The sequence below is a fragment of the Xyrauchen texanus genome, chromosome 9 (assembly GCF_025860055.1).
Source record: "Xyrauchen texanus isolate HMW12.3.18 chromosome 9, RBS_HiC_50CHRs, whole genome shotgun sequence".
Taxonomy (NCBI): Eukaryota; Metazoa; Chordata; class Actinopteri; order Cypriniformes; family Catostomidae; genus Xyrauchen; species Xyrauchen texanus.
In genome coordinates this window covers 17,155,322-17,175,737 of record NC_068284.1, presented here as the reverse complement: position 1 = coordinate 17,175,737, position 20,416 = coordinate 17,155,322, and the positions used below count along the sequence as shown (strand labels likewise).

At 38.9% G+C, this 20,416-nt stretch overlaps 1 protein-coding gene across 1 annotated transcript; it reads left to right on the top strand.

The window, feature by feature from the left end:
* The first annotated feature begins 4,230 nt into the window (after positions 1-4,230).
* Positions 4,231-20,174, top strand: LOC127649258 (lysine-specific demethylase 4A-like). Its single transcript, XM_052134282.1, has 22 exons — positions 4,231-4,328; positions 6,589-6,742; positions 6,841-7,016; positions 7,095-7,209; positions 7,336-7,529; positions 7,684-7,733; positions 7,855-7,958; positions 8,118-8,255; positions 8,373-8,593; positions 8,767-8,921; positions 9,049-9,494; positions 10,661-10,769; positions 10,847-11,019; positions 11,176-11,365; positions 12,023-12,099; positions 12,274-12,329; positions 12,518-12,626; positions 15,994-16,182; positions 16,808-16,978; positions 17,065-17,184; positions 17,486-17,578; positions 18,252-20,174. Exons 2-22 carry the CDS (start codon positions 6,614-6,616, stop codon positions 18,390-18,392), a joined length of 3,156 nt encoding a protein of 1,051 aa, XP_051990242.1. The 5' UTR covers positions 4,231-4,328; positions 6,589-6,613; the 3' UTR covers positions 18,393-20,174.
* Positions 20,175-20,416: the final 242 nt, after the last annotated feature.

Sequence of the window (20,416 nt, the reverse complement as noted above, 5' to 3'; positions counted from 1 at the left end):
TCATAAAAGGAACAGTTTCCTCATTCCCTGGGTCATTTTCCAGTATTAAGCCCTTCCGGCCCTTGTGCTGGTGACCGGCAGTGAGTATCTTGCGTTCCCTTGTTCTCTGTAAGAAGAAAGCTGGCAGGGAGGTAAGTGCGGCAGTTCTTGGGACCGCTCGCCCGCCACAGCCACGGCCACTGTTGCAGGCTCATGGGGCAGCACACCCCCACACACAAGGGCTTTTACAGCCCCTATTTTATTGTGCCCAAGAAAGGGGGGGTTGCACATATGGCATTCTCGGCAGAGGTACTCCCCATCGGGTTGATGCAAGTGAGTCCAGTACTGGCTACAGACTCAAGTCTCGAGGTGAGTATGGCACCACGGCACCCAGCGTGTGACTATCACGCCAAGGTGCCGCCAAACTTTCAGCCCTTGGTCAGATCTAGTGTTTCTATGGGCAGGGGTTCCCTTAGGGCAGGTCTCAAGGCACGTTATGGTCACGATAGATGCCTTGAATTTGGGCTGGGGTGAAGCGTGCAATGGGCAGTGTTGCTGGTCCTGCGGAGGCTTCGGCCGTTGATTCAGGGCAAGCACGTGTTGGTCAGGAAGGACAACGCATCGACCGTGGCATACATAAACCACCAGGGCAGTGTACGCTCAAGTCGCATGTCATAACTCGCCCGCCGCCTCCTCCTTTGGAGTCAGTAGACGTTGAAGTCTCTGCAAGCCACTCATCTCCTGGGCGTCCACAACCATGCCGCAGATGTGCTCTCATGACAGGTAACACTCTGCAGAGAGTGGAGACTCCACCCCCACGCAGTACAGCTGATATGGGAGAGATTTGGGGAGGCACAGATGGACCTGTTCGCCTCCTGAGAGTCCTCTCATTTCCCCCTCTGGTACTCCCTGTCTGATGCTCCCTTCAGCGTGTATGCCTTGGCACACAGCTGGCCTCAGGGGCTGTGCAAGTACGTGTTTCACCCAGTGACCCTTATTGCACAGACATTGTGCAAAGTCAGGGAGGATGGGCAGCAAATCCTGATGGTTGTGCCATAATGGCCCAACCTGACTTGGGTCTCAGACCTGATGCTCCTGGCAGTAGCCCCTCCCTGGCGCATTCCCCTGAGACAGGACCTTCTCACTCAGGGGCAGGGCATAAACACCCGTGTGTTTGTGTCTTTTGGTTTTAGTTCTTTATTAAAAAATATTGTTTATATTGTCAAGTCGGTTCTCGCCGCCTCCTATCCATTAATTGCTTTACAATATTGCTGGACTTTCACAGTACCCTTGAGCTAATTGGGTCCATGTGTATGTTTTTCCCTCAAATGAGGAACAAACCAGTATTGCGAGCCTTTATCAACTGGAATGCTGAAAAAAGCATTAGATAAGTCTACAACAGAAAACCATTTGCTATTTTTCGGCACTTGTGATAATATGGTGTTTGGATTTGGAACATTTGGAGCTCTAGTGTGTACAACTGCTTTCAAATCTTGTACAAATCTCCATTCTGTTGGCTGGCTAGCATCACAAATCTTTTTGACAGGAAAAATTTAATAATGATTCAGAAATGGGACATATACCCTACTTTTCTTCCAATTTGAGGGGGTATTCAGGGCTCAACGCTAAGGATTTTTATACTGGCCCAGTTGGGCCAGTGCTTCAGATTTTTACTGGCCTTGGCAGGACCTGAAGTGGGAGACCCACATTTACTCCATTGTGAAAAAGGCCCAGGGAAGGTTGTACTTCCTTCACCAGTTGAGGAAGTTCAACCTGCCACAGGCACTGCTGATACAGTTCTACTCAGCAGTCATTGAGTCTGTCCTCTGCACTTCAATAACTGTCTGGTTTAGTGCAGCTACGAAATCGGATATCAGAAGACTACAAAGGACAGTTCGGACTGCTGAGATTATTATTGGTTGCCCCTGCCTTCCCTTCAAGATCTGCATACTTCCAGAGTAAGGAAAAAGGCTGGAAAAATGAAATAATTATTTATCATGTAATTGCTATCTGGAGATACACCTTCATTTTCTTTTTTACTATTGTTCGAACCCAATTTAAGGCAATTCTCTAGCAGTCCCAGACCTGTCCTAGTAAAATGTCATTAAAATAATTGTATCAATTATTTAGAATCCATATTTTTCCAGCCCTGGTCTTTCCTTAATTAAAGATTCAAATTTCCCTAATTAAGAATCACAGCAAAAGTTCTGTTGTGGTCTCAGACCACTATTCCAACCTGGTCTTTCCTCAACTAAATAACAATTATAAAAATATAGAGGAATAGAGGAATTTTTTTTACCACAAAGAGAATTGCTGCTTGAGTCTGTTTGCTGGTTCTTTATCCTTCTACTCCGTTGATTGTGCACTGATCCAACTCCGCCCTCAGGTTCCCGCATCTCACTGTCTCTTGTAGGGGAGGTTCGGGCTACAGGGACTCTAACCCCAACTGTGCCCAGTTTCGTCCTTCAGTGCTGAGTGCTTTGCTGAATCAGTCAACAATCCTGCCTGACTACGGCAAGATTGTTGTGGAAATTCTGTAAAATAAGACACCCAGAAAGAGAAAATGGATGTCTGGATCTTTAACAACACTTGCAAGTATGCCTCAGTAACCATACAGAAATCAAAGGTTTCCACATGTGAAGAGCAAAGAGCTCTTTGTCTCCTCTACCCTTATACTCTTCCAGGTTTGGTTTGTATACTCTGTACCAGGTGCTGCTTTATAAACTGACCACTCAGTGTCCATGCTTTGACCATGTCTCAGGTACGTGAACATCTCATGTCTTGCTCTACTAATGCTGTTGCTGATCAGAATAAGGAGGGAGGGGGCAACTAAAGAACACACACACACACACACTTTATCACCAAGCAAAGTACAGAGCATCCACACATTATATGGTAAGGCAGGAGACAGAACAGACAGAGACAACACAAAGTACCCAGAAGAGAAACAATAGAATACAAAGACTTAATAATTTTCTATAACAGTGTAAATGTTTGATCTGACTTTATGCGACTCTACAGAGCTCTAATTAACATTCTGACAACCTTAAGGCATAATGCGACTGAATCCATAATTTTCACTGAGATATTCAAGCTGCTGGTCTTCGACTAAACCCGTAATAAATAACTATAATAATATGATAATAAATTCAAATAATTATTCTCTGTGTCTGTTTGGGTTGGCTCTGCATTTTTGCAAGTAAAACAGCTTGTGTGCGGAAAAAATCATCAACACCAGCTCCGCTCTCTCACACACGTGCAGCTCCAGAATGAGAAGCAGGGCAGGGAAAATTACATCTGTCTTTTACACAGTTCAAATAATAAACACACGCACACACACACACACACACACATACACACACTCATAGTAATATTATTATCCCCATAAATAAAAGTTTGTAACCATGACTGTGAAATGTTCAAAGAAATATCCCTTTTTTCAGACTGTTTTTTCGTGTTTTTTTCTAAATGTATGGCTATGTAAATCTGCTTACTCTTTGCACATGTTAATAGTTATAATCAGTATAAAATGCATTGTTTATTGCACATTTCCTTCTTGCTCTCTGCTGCTGTTACTGGGATGATGGGTTAATATACATTGTGTATTTAATATATATTTATGAAAATTGGTAACTAAATTTGACAGGATGGCTTGGTTTCATTAGTTTGATTGTGTGTATACATTTATTCTGCATTTAACATTTTTGGGAGTCTTAAGTGGTTCAATGAGATATAGTGAATTGTATTTGTATTTTTGCATCTGTGCTGGGATATCAATCTTTTTCAAATTAATTTATCGTGATACGACGTGACAATTCTCATGTATGCTAATGAGATGGAACCTGGTGAAGAAACCACACCAGCCCTGCATTTGAGCAAAGCAACTCTGAAGAGCCTGTATCCGAATCAGTTCGGAAAAGATGATAAATAAATTATGTGCACATCATACTGTGACTCGTTGGAAAACAGACCATACAGAAGAGGTACGAACTCGAAGAGTTATTCAAGGCAAATGTATCCTAAAGTAATAGCAAAGAGTATAGCGGAAGTAGCTTTACCCTGCAGTGACGTAGTTTCTGATTCATGTGAAAAAGGTTACAGAGAGGGACAAAATGCCAGTCTTTTTGTAAACCCGCATACGGAAGACAGCAGGCTACAGTAAACGTGACCGTGATTCGATTGGCTATGGTGACTATGGCGTGGGTGGACCAATAATAGTAAACAATTCCCGTGCGCGCATGCGCACTGTGCGTGAAGTAATGGAGGTTTGTCAAGGGAAGCTTCTGCTGTTAGCTGAATATCTCTACGAAGCTTGAGGGCAGCTATTAGGGTTTTATTCGATAAAGTTGGTAAGTGTTTGTATATTAAACTGTTTTTATTTTCATATATACACTATTCCGATAGTTAACTATTTACATTCATTGTTAATAGTGTTAAAGTTGCCAGCTCGGAAGAACCAACCGTTGCACTTTCACTATAGCAACCAACCACTTTACCAAGTTATGCTAATTTTATATTAGTTTTAGACAATTGTACCTTGTAGCATGTTGACACCGCGTCGTGTACTTTGTATCATTTTCATTTTTACGCGTATATGTTTCTTTTAAAATTGATAATGTTGACGTTTGGCCTAACACGTTAGCATAGCCACACGGCGTTTAAAGAGACGCAGGCCTTGGCCAATCAGCACTGAAGTTTGTGCATATGGGCGTGTCCTGAAATGTGTGTACACTGAACAGGTTTTGCTCTAACAAGATGAGTGTTTTGTCTCTCTGTCATGAGCACACAAGGGCTTTTCGGAAATATGCGGTTCAACAGTGGTTTGCCTAATGATTTTATGGATTGCACACAGTGCTGTTTTAAACCTGCCTTTTTGACATGCAACAGCTGTGGTTTACTCGGATCGGTGGGAGTGTTATGAAACTCAGGAAGCCAATAATTATGTCATGTCTGGGGTATAAATGAATTATGTGTTATAGTGGCAGATTCTCTGGGAAATCCGTATAATAATAGCATTGTAGTCATCCCTCAAATTTTATTAGTGCTTAACATGACTGAACCCTTGATTGTATGTCACATATACGTAGCCTTATAATATAGTGTGTTGCATGTAATTTATTTTATTATATATATATATATATATATATATATATATATATATATATATATATATATATTTTTTTTTTTTTTTTTTTAAATAAATATCATAGATTAGATAACATGCATGCTTTGTCTGGAAATGTACATTGTCACGTCCCAGCATTTTGCAATGTGACATCTTAGATGTGATCTAAGTAACCAAGCTTTGTATAAACGTGTCTGCCATATGAATAAATGTCAATGTATACTCTCGTCGAAAACTATTTCAAACAGCATTTTAAAATTAATTTAACCCTGTAAAGCCTGATATATGAAACTTTTCAGAAAATAATGTTTTGACACTAAACTGTTTTTAGCACCATCAGACAAACAATAAAAAATAAATGGTAAGAAAATATATATTTTATTTAAGTATCATATTGGATACATAAGGCTTTAAAGGTCATTATCCTCCTGAGGCCCAGCTATTAATTTTTGTCTAGGACATTGGTTATTTAAGTTTTTCTTAGCCCATACATGCTATGGTATATCTTGTGGTATTATCAGAGGACTCCCTGGGCTTTTCAGACATACCAAATGTTTGAGAGTTTGGCCATGACAACTTTCTCTCCTTGGTCTATAAATATGGATTGAAATATATCACAGTTCCATTCAGCACATCAAATACAGTATGAATAAAATATTATTTTTTCAATAAACCATTTTTATAATTTGTATTTTATGCACAAAACACCGTATTGGCATTTAAAAAAAAAGGAAATTGTAAAACTTTTTTATCTGGGTCTCAGGAACTTAAAAGAAGCTTGTAATGTAAAATAATGAGATCTTTATAATGATAGAGCAGGCTGCATATATGAAAATACACAGAAATAGTTCACACTTTAACACATCTTATAAAAAGTATATGTCAGAATTTTGAAAGCTTTGATATATTTTTAATTTTTTTTGGTGGTCATGAATTTAATGTAATTGTGATTGAGAGATATACCTCAAACGCCTGTTGTATCATATTTGATGGCGTATTTGACGACATGGATTTCAATGGGTATTTTCAATAAAATAATATACTACATTTTAACCAAGTGCAAGTTGCTTATATTCAGAAAATACTCATTTTAAAACAGCAGTAACAATTTAATAATTACTGTCACTTTTACTTTATTAAAATCAGCAATGTCATAATCATTTTCCATCATGAAATGCCTGGAAATCTTCATCAGGTGGCAGTAGATATCTAGTTCAATAAAGACAACAGGAGTTTGGGTAAAATCTTTATTATGTTAATGATGGCGTCTTTTGAAAATAGCAAATACAATTTGATACAGGTGGCGTATAGGGTTAAAAACATAAAAGAAATGGTGACCTTTTACAGGACATGAAATATACACTTATACATTCAAGCAAATTTTTATCTAAAACCTTGGACACAAATATGTGTCAACTACCTATATACTGTTTTAACATTAGCTGTTCATTGAGATTTCAGTCATTATCATTTTCTTCAAACAGGTAATAAGGACTCGGGTCAGTCAATATGGCCTCTGACACGCTGGCCTCTAGGGGTATTATGACATTTTACCCCACTGTTGAGGAGTTCATGAACTTCAACCGTTACATTGCGTACATGGAGTCAAAAGGTGCACATAAGGCAGGCTTGGCTAAGGTAAGAGGAAAAAATGCTATGCTGATCAATAAAGCTAATCCTGTCAAAAACAAATTCACATTGCCAAGCATATTGTTCTTGATTTTGCACTCCTACAGATCATCCCCCCAAAAAACTGGAAACCCAGGTGTACATACGATGACATTGATAACCTGTTAATACCTGCGCCGATTCAGCAGGTTGTGACTGGACAATCAGGGCTGTTCACACAGTACAACATCCAAAAGAAGGCAATGACTGTGAAAGAGTTTCGCAAAACGGCCAACAGTGACAAGTAAGTTTTGTTTGCCCAAACCTTTGGTCATTTTCTAGTGAAAATGAATTGTAACCACACCTGCTCTTCTTATTTAAGGTTTTGCAGCCCTCGATATGATGATTTTGAAGAGCTTGAAAGAAAGTACTGGAAAAATGTAACTTTTAATCCCCCTATTTATGGAGCCGATGTAAATGGTACCCTTTATGACCCAGTGAGTAAACACTTCTAAGCAATTTAAAGGAATAATATTTGGTTTCAGTTTTGCTTTGAGTGCTCTCTATTTTGAACATTTAATTTGTTCATTTGAGTCATTTGTTTTTTTTCTCGCCTTATGCAGGATATCAAAGAATGGAATGTTGGGCACTTGAATACCATACTTGACACTGTGGAGCATGAAAGTGGTATCACTATAGAGGGAGTGAACACGCCCTACCTCTACTTTGGCATGTGGAAAACCACTTTCGCTTGGCATACCGAGGATATGGATCTCTACAGCATTAATTACTTGCACTTCGGAGAACCAAAGTCCTGGTAAATTTGCTTGTAATAACTGTGGCTTTGACTGGAAAGTAGTCTGGTTAAAGACTTGATAGAGTAATATAATTTGTATTTAATATATATTGATGATTGTTGTAAATATCTGTCCCGATGCCAAGTGGTCCATTCATTTGTAATGTTCTCACAGGTACTGTGTGCCTCCGGAGCATGGGAAAAGACTAGAGCGGTTAGCCAAAGGTAAAGAGGTGGAGACCCAATTTACAGCCTTTTTCATTCTTAATTCATTACACTTCATTCATTATAATTCATTCGTTCATGCGTAACTAGTTTATACAATGTTGCATGTAATCTTCCCCAGGATTTTTCCCTGGAAGTGCACAAAACTGTGAAGCATTTCTCAGACACAAGATGACTCTTATTTCCCCTTCAATTCTGAAGAAGTATGGGATTCCGTTTGAAAAGGTAGGGTTTTTGCGTATTATTGTGAGTGCATTGTGTCCCACCTATTGCTTGTTTTCAGAACTTTGTGTTCAAAACCGTCTCATCATCGCTTGGTGCATGAATTTGTTATTTCATGTATGAGGAAGTTTGGTGGCATCATGGTCCTAATTTGTTTTTTAGATCACTCAGGAGGCTGGCGAGTTTATGGTGACTTTCCCATATGGCTATCATGCAGGCTTCAACCATGGTTTCAACTGTGCTGAATCAACCAACTTTGCCACAAGACGATGGATTGACTATGGAAAGCAAGCGATTCTGGTGAAAATATAAAATGTTACTATATCCAGTTTATCAGCATGCCGAAGAAGCATTCTTTATCAAATAAAAAAAAAATCTGTTTAGTACAGTAACTCAATCTTTCAGTATTTTCCTCAGTGTTCTTGTAGGAAAGACATGGTGAAGATCTCCATGGATGTATTTGTAAAGAAATTTCAGCCTGAACGTTATGAGCTGTGGTTGCTGGGCAAGGACAATGCGCCCATTGACCATTCCAAGCCCACGCCCGAGGCAGCTGAATTTCTTGGTGGAGAGGCTGGAAAAAGTGGTGATCAGGAACTCTGCATTGACAACCAAAGTAATGAGGGGCAGAAGAAGAGGTGAAAACTAAGTGCTGTTGCATACATTGTTTTTCTGCTTATTTGCACATAGTGATTCATATAATTCAGAATTTCATATAAGATCTATCTAAACAATTTTTAAGATACTGTAAATCTCAATGTTTAACCTAAAATGTTGCTTTTTGTTTTGTTTTGTTAATACATTAAATTAGCCTGGCCAAACAAAGAATAGGAACAAAAAGACACCGAGTATGTCTGGATTTACCTGATGAAGTTCTTCCAAAGAGTGAAATGAATGATGAGGAGGCTGAATATGGCAAGAAAGGAAGATTGTCTCCATATACAGAACAAAGCAGACAGTATGGAGGTATGTTCTGTAGTGATGGTCTAAATGTACACCGTTCCAGATTCGCACTTACATTTTTTATCATAGAAATTATTTTTAAAATGTATCTGATGTAAATATGGAAAAAGTAATGATCATTTCATTTCAGAATTGAAAAAAGAAGAGAACCTGCTGTCCCTTGAGGGTTTGACTAGTATAAAAATGCTTCCAGTTTCCAAAAGCACTTCATCTAGGGAGTATGTAAAGGACACAAGTTGCGGTGCAGCAAACTCTATTGCCAAAACAAGTCCACCGTCCCCAGTCTGTCCACAGCCATTCCCAAAGCATCATCTATCTATAGCATCTGTCCCTACTGCTCCTCACTGCCTGTCGGCTGTGCCACAGATTTCCTCCAAACCAGGAGTGGCAAGCCTTCTCTTTCATCGAACTTTGAGTCCTTCAGATGCTCTGCAGGTTCACAGCTATGCAGCCAGATCAACACTCTTTAGACCTCAACATCTCAGTACAGAGAAACCCACAGGAGACCTCAAAGAGCCAGACACCAAACCAGATGTGAGGCCAAATTTGCACATGCCAGAAGCAAACACAGTCAAGGTTTGTTACTCTTTTGCCTTAAGTTTGTAGATTTGAGCTACAGTGGCCTCAAAGTGTTTGGACACTTAAAGGTGCAATATGTAAAAACATTTCCCAATTGTATTTCGACACCCCGGGTTGCCAGAATTGAAACAAGTTTGCGGGCAAACACAGTGTGCTGCAGCCATAGAAGCCAGCAATACATCTAGCTAAAATTTATAGAGTTATAAAAAATCCACATGAGCTGGTCTATAATTTGCAAACAATAAAAATATTGCAAACGTATACATTAGCTGATCAACTTACAGTCTAAGGCTCGTCGCTTGCCTTTGTCACTTTGCTCGTCCTCAACCTTGCAACCCATGTGAGTTTGGAGTCTGGAGATGAGTGGGCGGGGGAGACAACTCTCTCCAATATTTTTAATTCAGACTGCAGTACCCATTTTAAACACTTGATGTCAATGTTACATATTGCTCCGTTAAGAACTCTTGAAATCTATGAATGGAATGTAAAGACGTAACAAAATATTAAAGGAATAGTTCACCCAATAATGGAAATTCTCTCAACATTTACTCACCATAATGTGATCCCAGATTTGTATGACTTACTTTTGACTGCTGAACACAAAAGAAGATTTTTAGAAGAATTTCTCAGCGCTGTAGGTCCATACAATGCAAGTTAATGGTGACCAAAACTTTGAAGCTCCATAAATCGGATAATGGCAGAATAAAAGTAATCTATAAGACTCCAGTGGTTAAATCCATATCTTCAGAATCGATATGATATATGTAGGTGAGAAACAGATCAATATTTAAGTCCTTTTTATCATAAATCTCCACTTTCACTTTCAAAATTTAAAGGAAAGTGAAAGTGGAGACATTATTAATTATATAAATATTGATCTGTTTCTCACCCACACCTATCACATCACTTCTGAAGATATGGATTACTTATGGATTAAGACCATTGGAGTTTTATGGAATACTTTTATGTTCATTTGTGTGCTTTTTGGATCTTTATATTTCTGGCCACCTTTCACTTAAATTGTAAGGACCTACAGAGCTGAGATTCTTCTACAAATCTTTGTGTTTAGCAGAGGATAGAAAGTCACACGTCTGGGATGGCATGAGGGTGAGAGAATTTTCATTTTTGGGTGAAATATCTCTTTAACTACTCTCTTTCCTCAGCATGAAAATGAGGGTGAGAAAGAGAACAAGAGCATGAAGAGAAAACTGCAGCCGCTGAGTAAGCTGCCCCGCTTTCATCCCCTGCTCCGAGAGAGCTCCATTAACGATGGTTAGTTTTCTTGATACTGTTCATACATCGTTGTGTAGCTGTTTGTATCCTCGCTTATTAACTCCTTCACCCCTCAGAGATTCAGGAACAAGTAGCTGAGCAAGAGGAAACCGATCCCTGGGCCAGACTCCTCGCTCCCTTGTGGCAAAGCAAGCCACGCAACTTCAGGGCTGAGAAGGATTTCAACTTTCGCATGGGCCAGCAGCCTCCATATTGTGCAATCTGTAGTATCTTTCACGCTTACGAACAGGTACCACTATTGTCATTAAATTATTACTATTAAGACATTATGAAATTTGACAAAGTATTTATCCCTTCATTGGTGAGGTAATAAGTGAACAGCTGTTTAGAAGCACTGAAAGATAGGGGTATGCTGAACCATCACTTTGGCGGTTCTTTCATTTAGAGTGATGTAATCAGCCTCAGTCAGAGCAGTTCTGCAGCTGAAGGAGAAGACCAACAGAGGAGCAAACCGCTGATTCCAGAGATGTGCTTCACTGGCAGCTCTGAGGGACAACTGTCCACCCCTCATCTGGAGGAAGACAGCACAAGCAGACTCATCAGCTGTTCTGTTTGCAGTGTGCGCGTACATTTCAGTAAGCAGTTCATTTAAATCGCTGGAATATGTGCAGTGACAGCATTTTAAATAGTATTGAATTACTTAATACACATTAATAGCTATTTAGGCTTTGTTTTAGGCTATCTTGTGTCTAATGCAGCCTTTCTAAAAAAAAAAATAATTGTTAACATTAACGTTAACCAGCACTTCATTATAATGTAACTTCATGACAATAATAGAAAATAAGGTTAAATATCTACTATAAAAAGAAGCGTTACAATTGGGATATGTCGAGATGCTCTTGATGACCCACCCAAGTGGGTGCTAGCAATGTTTCAGGAGGGTAGTATTCCTCCACAATCCCCTGTAAACATGTATTCAGCTTTTCTGGATCCAATCAATTTCCAATGGCTAAAGTCCCGCTGTACCTTTTTTTTTCTCATTGAATATCCTGTTTCTCTGTCACATAACTGAAGATAAATGGGTTGCAAATGCCTTTTTTTATTTACTTTGACTATAAGTCTTAACTAAAATGTGATTTAAAAATCGGGAGCGGTTGCATCATCTAAGCATACACTTTTCTTTATAGGTTGATTTTAATTTGAACCTAAAATCTTGATGTTGCACAAGAAAAGTTTGTCTGTTATTTGTCAGCTACCCAAAAAGTGGATTTTAATAGATTATTTTTCTAAAGGTTGTTACGGAGTGTCTCGTGACACAAAGCTGGACGGGTGGAGGTGTTCCCGCTGTGAAGCTAGTGCCATTGCTCAGGTGAGTTTGACCATTTGCATACAGCTACAGTCAGTTTTGTATCTACAAAATCTCTGCTAGAGTTTGACATCACACTTTTATGAAATGCATGACCAAGTTTTTCCAGTTACTCCTACTTGCTCTCAGCTGCTGAATTCCCAGTGCAGTTGCTGAGTATTTGTGTCTATCCCTTAGGACTGCTGTTTATGCTCTCTCCGAGGAGGAGCACTGCAGAAGGCCAACAATGACAAGTAAGAAGCTTGGTGCCTCTTGGTGGAGCACTTCATGGTCAAGACCAGACATTTTCAATTATACGCATCCCTCTCATTTGAAAGACACTTTTGTGCACTGATTCTCTGAGCTGCTGACAGCATTTCAAAGGGTTGTACCTCAGGCACTGATGAAACATGCTAAGAATGAAAATACGGTTTTGTTGCAGGTGGGTCCATGTGTTGTGTGCTGTGGCAGTGCAGGAGGCTCGCTTTGTGAACATTGCAGACCGTAGTCCTGTTGAGCTCAGTTGTATCCCACTTCAGAGGTTCAAGCTTGTGAGTTTTCAAGCTGCTCAGAAATGGTCTTTATTTTGTATGCATTTCCAGTGCAGTGTTGTAATAACTCAGTCTGAATACAGTGTTGATCGACATGGAAAGTAGATTAAATAATTTATTTTAATACTCAGCATTATTTATCGTCACTAAAACAGAATCTTAATTGGGGGAGTGCATCCAACTTGAACACACAAATTTACACTAAATAACACATAAAAGTACAAAACACCCCAATTGATGTAACTTAATCAATGTCATTTTGAAAACATTATTTATCTAAATACTTAGTTTACTAAAAAACATACGTAAAATGCCATGCAGGGACATCTTTTGAGAAATGACTCAAATTATTGTTTTTCTTTTTAATAAACTGATTCAATAAATCTTCTACAATATGGAAAATAAAAACAATTCATGCTAAATATTTCTTCATTCTACACTGTTATTATGTATTGGAAAAAATGGCTGAGCTACTGTCACACCATTTAAAAATTACAAGTTAATATCAACTTTCTAGTTAGTTACTCCCTTACATTGCTGGTATGTGTAGGTCTACTGCTGTTTAAAGTATAGTTCACCTAGAAATGAAAATTCTTTCATCATTTACTCACCCGTATGCCATCCCAGATGTGTATTACTTACTTTCTTCTGCTGAACATTTTTAGAAGAATATTTCAACTCTGTAGATTCAAACAATGCAAGTGAATGGTGGCAAGAACTCTGAAGGTCCAAAAAGCACATGAATGTATCATAAAAGTAATCCATACCACTCCAGTGTTTAAATCCATATCTTCAGAAATGATTTGATTGGTGTGGGTAGGAAACAGATCAATATATTAAGTTATATATTTTTTTTATATAATTTTTTTTTATTTCGATTCGTAGTCTTTGTGTGTATCTCCACCCACTGGTCGAGGCTGGGCAAATGTGGAGATACAGGTGAAACTCTAAAAATTAGAATATCTTGCAAAAGTTCATTAATTTCAGTAATTCAACTTAAAAGGTGAAACTAATATAGACTCATTACAAGCAAAGTAAGATATTTCAAGCCTTTATTTGATATAATTTTGATGATTATGGCTTACAGCTTATGAAAACCCCAAATTCAGAATCTCAGGAAATTAGAATATTGTGAAAAGGTTCAGTATTGTAGGCTCAAAGTGTCACACTCTAATCAGCTAAACACCTGCAAAGGGTTCCTGAGCCTTTAAATGGTCTCTCAGTCTGGTTCAGTTGAATTCACAATCATGGGGAAGACTGCTGACCTGACAGTTGTGCAGAAAACCATCATTGACACCCTCCACAAGGAGGGAAAGCCTCAAAAGGTAATTGCAAAAGAAGTTGGATATTCTCAAAGTGCTGTATCAAAGCACATTAATAGAAAGTTAAGTGGAAGGGAAAAGTGTGGAAGAAAAAGGTGCACAAGCAGCAGGGATGACCGTAGCCTGGAGAGGATTGTCAGGAAAAGGCCATTCAAATGTGTGGGGGAGCTTCACAAGGAGTGGACTGAGGCTGGAGTTACTGCATCAAGAGCCACCACAGACAGACGTGTCCTGGACATGGGCTTCAAATGTCAAACGTCTTACCTGGGCTAAAGAAAAAAAGAACTGGTCTGTTGCTCAGTGGTCCAAAGTCCTCTTTTCTGATGAGAGCAAATTTTGCATCTCATTTGGAAACCAAGGTCCCAGAGTCTGGAGGAAGAATGGAGAGGCACGAAAAATTAGAATATCGTGCAAAAGTTCATTAATTTCAGTAATTCAACTTAAAAAGTGAAACTAATATATTATATAGACTCATTACAAGCAAAGTAAGATATTTCAAGCCTTTATTTGATATAATTTTGATGATTATGGCTTACAGCTTATGAAAACCCCAAATTCAGAATCTCAGAAAATTAGAATATTACATGAAATCAATAAAAAAAGGATTTTAAATACAGAAATGTCGGCCCTCTGAAAAGTATAATCATGCATATGTACTCAGTACTTGGTTTGGGCCCCTTTTGCATTAATTACTGCCTCAATGCGGCGTGGCATGGATGCTATCAGCCTGTGGCACTGCTGAGGTGTTATGGAAGACCAAGATGCTTCAATAGCGGCCTTCAGCTCTTCTGCATTGTTTGGTCTCATGTCTCTCATCTTTCTCTTGGCAATGCCCCATAGATTCTCTATGGGGTTCAGGTCAGGCGAGTTTGCTGGCCAATCAAGCACAGTAATACCATAGCCATTGAACCAGGTTTTGGTACTTTTGGCAGTGTGGGCAGGTGCCAAGTCCTGCTGGAAAATGAAGTCAGCATCTCCATAAAGCTTGTCTGCTGAAGGAAGCATGAAGTGCTCTAAAATGTCCCAGTAGACGGCTGCGTTGACTCTGGACTTAATAAAGCACAGTGGACCAACACCAGCCGATGACATGGCTCCCCAAACCAACACAGACTGTGGAAACTTCACACTGGACTTCAAGCATCTTGGATTGTGTGCCTCTCCATTCTTCCTCCAGACTCTGGGACCTTGGTTTCCAAATGAGATGCAAAATTTGCTCTCATCAGAAAAGAGGACTTTGGACCACTGAGCAACAGACCAGTTCTTTTTTTCTTTAGCCCAGGTAAGACGTTTGACATTTGAAGCCCATGTCCAGGACCCGTCTGTGTGTGGTGGCTCTTGATGCAGTAACTCCAGCCTCAGTCCACTCCTTGTGAAGCTCCCCCACACATTTGAATGGCCTTTTCCTGACAATCCTCTCCAGGCTACGGTCATCCCTGCTGCTTGTGCACCTTTTTCTTCCACACTTTTCCCTTCCACTTAACTTTCTATTAATGTGCTTTGATACAGCACTTTGAGAATATCCAACTTCTTTTGCAATTACCTTTTGAGGCTTTCCCTCCAATGATGGTTTTCTGCACAACTGTCAGGTCAGCAGTCTTCCCCATGATTGTGAATTCAACTGAACCAGACTGAGAGACCATTTAAAGGCTCAGGAACCCTTTGCAGGTGTTTTGGATTAATTAGCTGATTAGAGTGTGACACTTTGAGCCTACAATACTGAACCTTTTCACAATATTCTAATTTTCTGAGATTCTGAATTTGGGGTTTTCATAAGCTGTAAGCCATAATCATCAAAATTATATCAAATAAAGGCTTGAAATATCTTACTTTGCTTGTAATGAGTCTATATAATATATTAGTTTTACCTTTTAAGTTGAATTACTGAAATTAATGAACTTTTGCACGATATTCTAATTTTTCGAGTTTCACCTGTATATTTTACATGTAGGCAAAAGATGTCAAATAAATAGCCTAAACTAAAGTCTTTGTTGATTTCATGTTTCCATTTTCCAAGACATAACTAAGAAAAATGTATTTCTTTGTAGAAATGCCTGTACTGTCGTAAGTGGGTGAAGATGAGTGCAGGTTGCTGTGTGCAGTGCTCTCACGGCCGCTGCTCCACTTCCTTTCATCCCACCTGTGCGCAGGCAGCTGGAGTTCAAATGCACCCAGACGACTGGCCGTTCGTTGTCTATTTCACCTGCTGGAGACACAAGGGTGGCACACACATGGAGGTACAGACACAACACACTGTAGCACATACAGGATGAAGGATCCAGTCTGAGAAGAGCGTGATAACAGTTTAGATATGTTTGTTTACATTGTTTGATGATCATATACAGATTTGCTGAAGGGCAGTTTTAGTACGTACATTTGCCCGCTATCCACTTTGTTTCCTATTTAGCCTTTGGCATGGTAATAAGTTTCCATATTGTTTGGCCAATGCAGTTTATTTTAATATGAATAAATATCACTATTTGTTTTTTTAAGTTAATATTTATTTCTACTTTTATTTGGTAAACAAAATCGGTACTGTGTTGGGTCCTGAAGTAAAACCAGTTGAGAATCACTGCTCTACACTACACAAGAATTTTTAAAAGTAGCAGAAACACCTGTGTGGTTTATTAGGGTGTAATTCTCTTTTTTAGGCCAGTATGTATTGTACAGTAAATGTTTCTACCATCACCTGTTATTGTTTTGTTATGCTGGGTGATGAATATGTTTCAAACATAAGTATAAGTTATTCTCTTGCAGTTAATCTAGTATGTTTGAGCGCTATTTTTAACAGTTGCCTGCAAGCGATGTGTGGTACTTTATGTCTGGTCTTAGATACCTGATCTCTGATGTGATCATTTTCAGCGCAACAAGGCATCAATGCGGGAGCTGGAGAACGGACAAAAAGTCATCTGCAAGCACAAAAACGGCCGATACTACCATTGTGAGGTTGTTGAGCTGACCAAAGCCACTTTCTATGAGGTCATCTTTGATGATGGCTCATTCAGTGACAACCTGTTCCCTGAAGATATAGTGGTAAGAGCCACACAGGGTGAAAAAACATTTGGTAATTAATTCTGAAATGTCCTGTTCTGAAGCTATTTTGATCCTTTATTTCTCAGAATAGGGACTGTCGGCTGCTCGGTCCACCACCAGAGGGCGATGTAGTTCAAGTGCGCTGGACAGATGGTCTGATTTATGGAGCCAAATTTGTGGCCGCTCATTTCATCCCAATGTACCAGGTCAGTGAACAACAAACATACTTGTACTCAAAATATGGGTTAGAGTTCATTGCATTTCAGCCACAGTGGCATGGCTAGAAGGATCACTGTTTTCAGCGTATACTGAGGACTGTTATATTGTAAAGTAAAAGAGAGGTGACTAATCTATGCACTGTATACAGTTAAAGTTGAATATCATAACATACACTACCATACATATCCACATAATAAAAAGGTACAATAATGGCTTTGTCTTTTTCCATGATGTTGACCTTTATTGTGGTTGTTGATTTATAAATGACTTATTTTAATTATTTTCCAGGTGGAATTTGAGGACGACTCTCAGAGTACTGTTAAGAGGGAAGATGTGTACAGTTTGGATGAGGAGCTGCCTAAACGTGTTAAGGCACGTCTGGTGAGTTGATTTCCAGCCAGCATTGCATTCAAAATAAACAATGACAGAAATATTCTTAAGCCTATGAAGGAGGTTCCACCCCATGTGTCATTAATGTATTGGAAGAAGCATATGCTATGCTAGGCTAGGCTATGGTTTGCATTTTCTTGATTTTTTTCATATTGCATCTTCAGGCTCATGTGTCTCCACACTACACTACATGATAAACTTCGGGTGCAAGTTTAAAAAAGCATCCAGGGGCATCTCCATATATAAAACATTGTGAAAATAATGAGAAACAAAATTTCAAAATGAGATTGGATAATAATTACCCTTTTATCAATTTGCACAGGATTACTTTAACCTGCCCATTTTATTGAAGGTAAAAGACGCTGTAATTTGTTTCTACCGCTGGAACGAACAGTCCATAAAAATCGCTGATATGGTCAATTCACTCGAGATTAAAATCATCATTACCCCATGTCCCCATATAAAACTAATCCCCTCCAAATAGAGCTTATGATTATTAAACCTTTTTTTATATATATATATATTTATTAAACACTACCTTATCAGCCATTATCGATAATTGGTAAGTGCATCTGTGCATCGCTAGTACTTTTTCCTCACTATAAAAACTGGATACTAAAAGTTATCATGTCACAGTATTGAGTGTATACTTTTTTGTCTGTAGTCTGTGGCATCGGACATGCGCTTCAAAGGAGTGTTTGTGGAGGAGGAGGTAATGCCGGACTCGAAAAGACAGCGGGTGATCAACTCTCGCTACAGGGAGGACTATATTGAACCAGTCGTCTACAGAGCCATCATGGAGTAATTGACTCCTAATCACCAAGTCCCCACAAACTACATGGGTCAACAAACATATCAATATGCCAGCTTCATTCAAAATATAACATACAGACAAACAGGCTGGCCCAGATGCTTTGATGTTTTAAGAGGACAAACAGAAAGTCATACAATGGGACAACTGCAAATACATTTCCACCACAGAGCCTTTTGTTTTTATAAAACATCAAGATCACATTTTAGACCTTCACGCTGAGTATGAATTCTTGCAGAAGTGTTCTTACTGTGAACAATAATATCTGCAGTTGGCAAAGGCTCTGATGAGATTTCCAACAATGGAATATTAACTAAATCCAATAGAACAGGCATGTCTTGTGTAAGGGTGTTTGTTTGTTCAGACAGCACACAAATGGCTCAGGCTCGGTAGGAGTGTTGGACGGCTCTCCAACTCCCACTATCATCAATCAGATGGTAGTAATGTTTCAACTGTGTTTTTCAATCCCTTCCCTGCAGACCCACTGGTTGACTGCACATGAACAGACCTTTAGACCATCAGACTGCTTTTTTAGGTCTTTAAAGTTTTTTGCAATATCTGAATCTCATGGATGAATCTAGTCTTTATTAGTATGAGCAGCTCTTTTGTGTGATCTACTGTAAAGATGGGACAATGGATTAGGAAACTGTAGCTTCATACTCACATTTATCTATGCTTTTGGTTTGGTTCGGGTTTATTTAATTTATATTTCTGATGAAGAGCAAAGAATGCAAATTTCCTGATTGCATATTAGTTATGGAGTTACTTTGTTTGTAAAAAGAAATGTATGTGTTAGAGCAAGATTTTCTATACTTTTTCTACTCTGTTGCATTTCTATGCCAACACAGAATAACTTGTGGCCAGGCATGGTCAAAATGGTGCACTTATCAACATGTTTATTTTTCTTCAGTTCAATAATACTTAAGGCAGGGAAGGTAACCTCTCAAAGTGCTCCATTTGGAGAGTGCCAAGACTGGTGCCTGGTTTCAATTACCTACATTATTTTAAAAATGTATTTTGTGGAGGTTCCTTTAGCTGTATGGCATTATCATTCCCAGATCATTGTCTTTAGTTGTTTTGTGCAGTTGCTTGGCATTACATGCCTTTCTCTTTAACTCTAGATCCACATTGTTAATTTAAGGCTAAAAACTTTATTTTTAAATTAAAAAAAAAAAAGCCTCCCATCCCCATCAGCATCTTTGTTATTTGTCTGATTTCAGCCTTCCAAGTGTGAGTTAATTGACATGAGAGCTTTCATACGCATCCTTTATGACCGGTCTGGTTACTTTTAAGGTGTGCCTGTACATGTTTTGGGTCAATTTCTGTCTCATTTCTCACAGCAGTTTATGCATTCATTGTTATAATGTTGAAAATACAGTGTACATACACATAGAAGCTGCCACCTACTCCCAACCAGGTCAAGCGTACTTTACTTATTTATACCTGTTGAATTCCATAGAGAAATCATATCTTTAGCACCTCAGGGATGTTTTTGTTTCACTAAGTGTTTTGTTTCACTTGCATGTTATTCCATGCAAGCTTTTCTGCTTGGCTAATTTTAAATATTCTTGTGAAGGATGCCTGAGTTGACAGTTACCTGGCTCTGCCAATTAAGGTACATTGGATAAGTATGTAAAGTAATAATTTAATTTGTGATCAAGTAATGGACTCCATATGCTCATCACCCTGTCAGAGGCTGTTTGTATATCATCATGGCTTGTTTTATGTCTTTGTCTCTGTATATTATTTCCATTTAAGTGGACATCCTAATTACAGCATGCCAGCTAGACATAACAGTTTCTCTCATGGGTTTATTGTGAACATCCAGTGCATTCAAGATAACATTTTGTAGAGACTAATGTCCTTGGGTACAGGCCAGACCAAACTGTATTATCAGCTTGTTGGACTTAATCCAGTGTGTTTATGCCGTAAAGTCAACATGAAATGGCCTTCATCAACCCGTTGTACTAACCTAACCCAGTGTGTTAAACAGGATATTCAACAAGAAAAATGGTAGG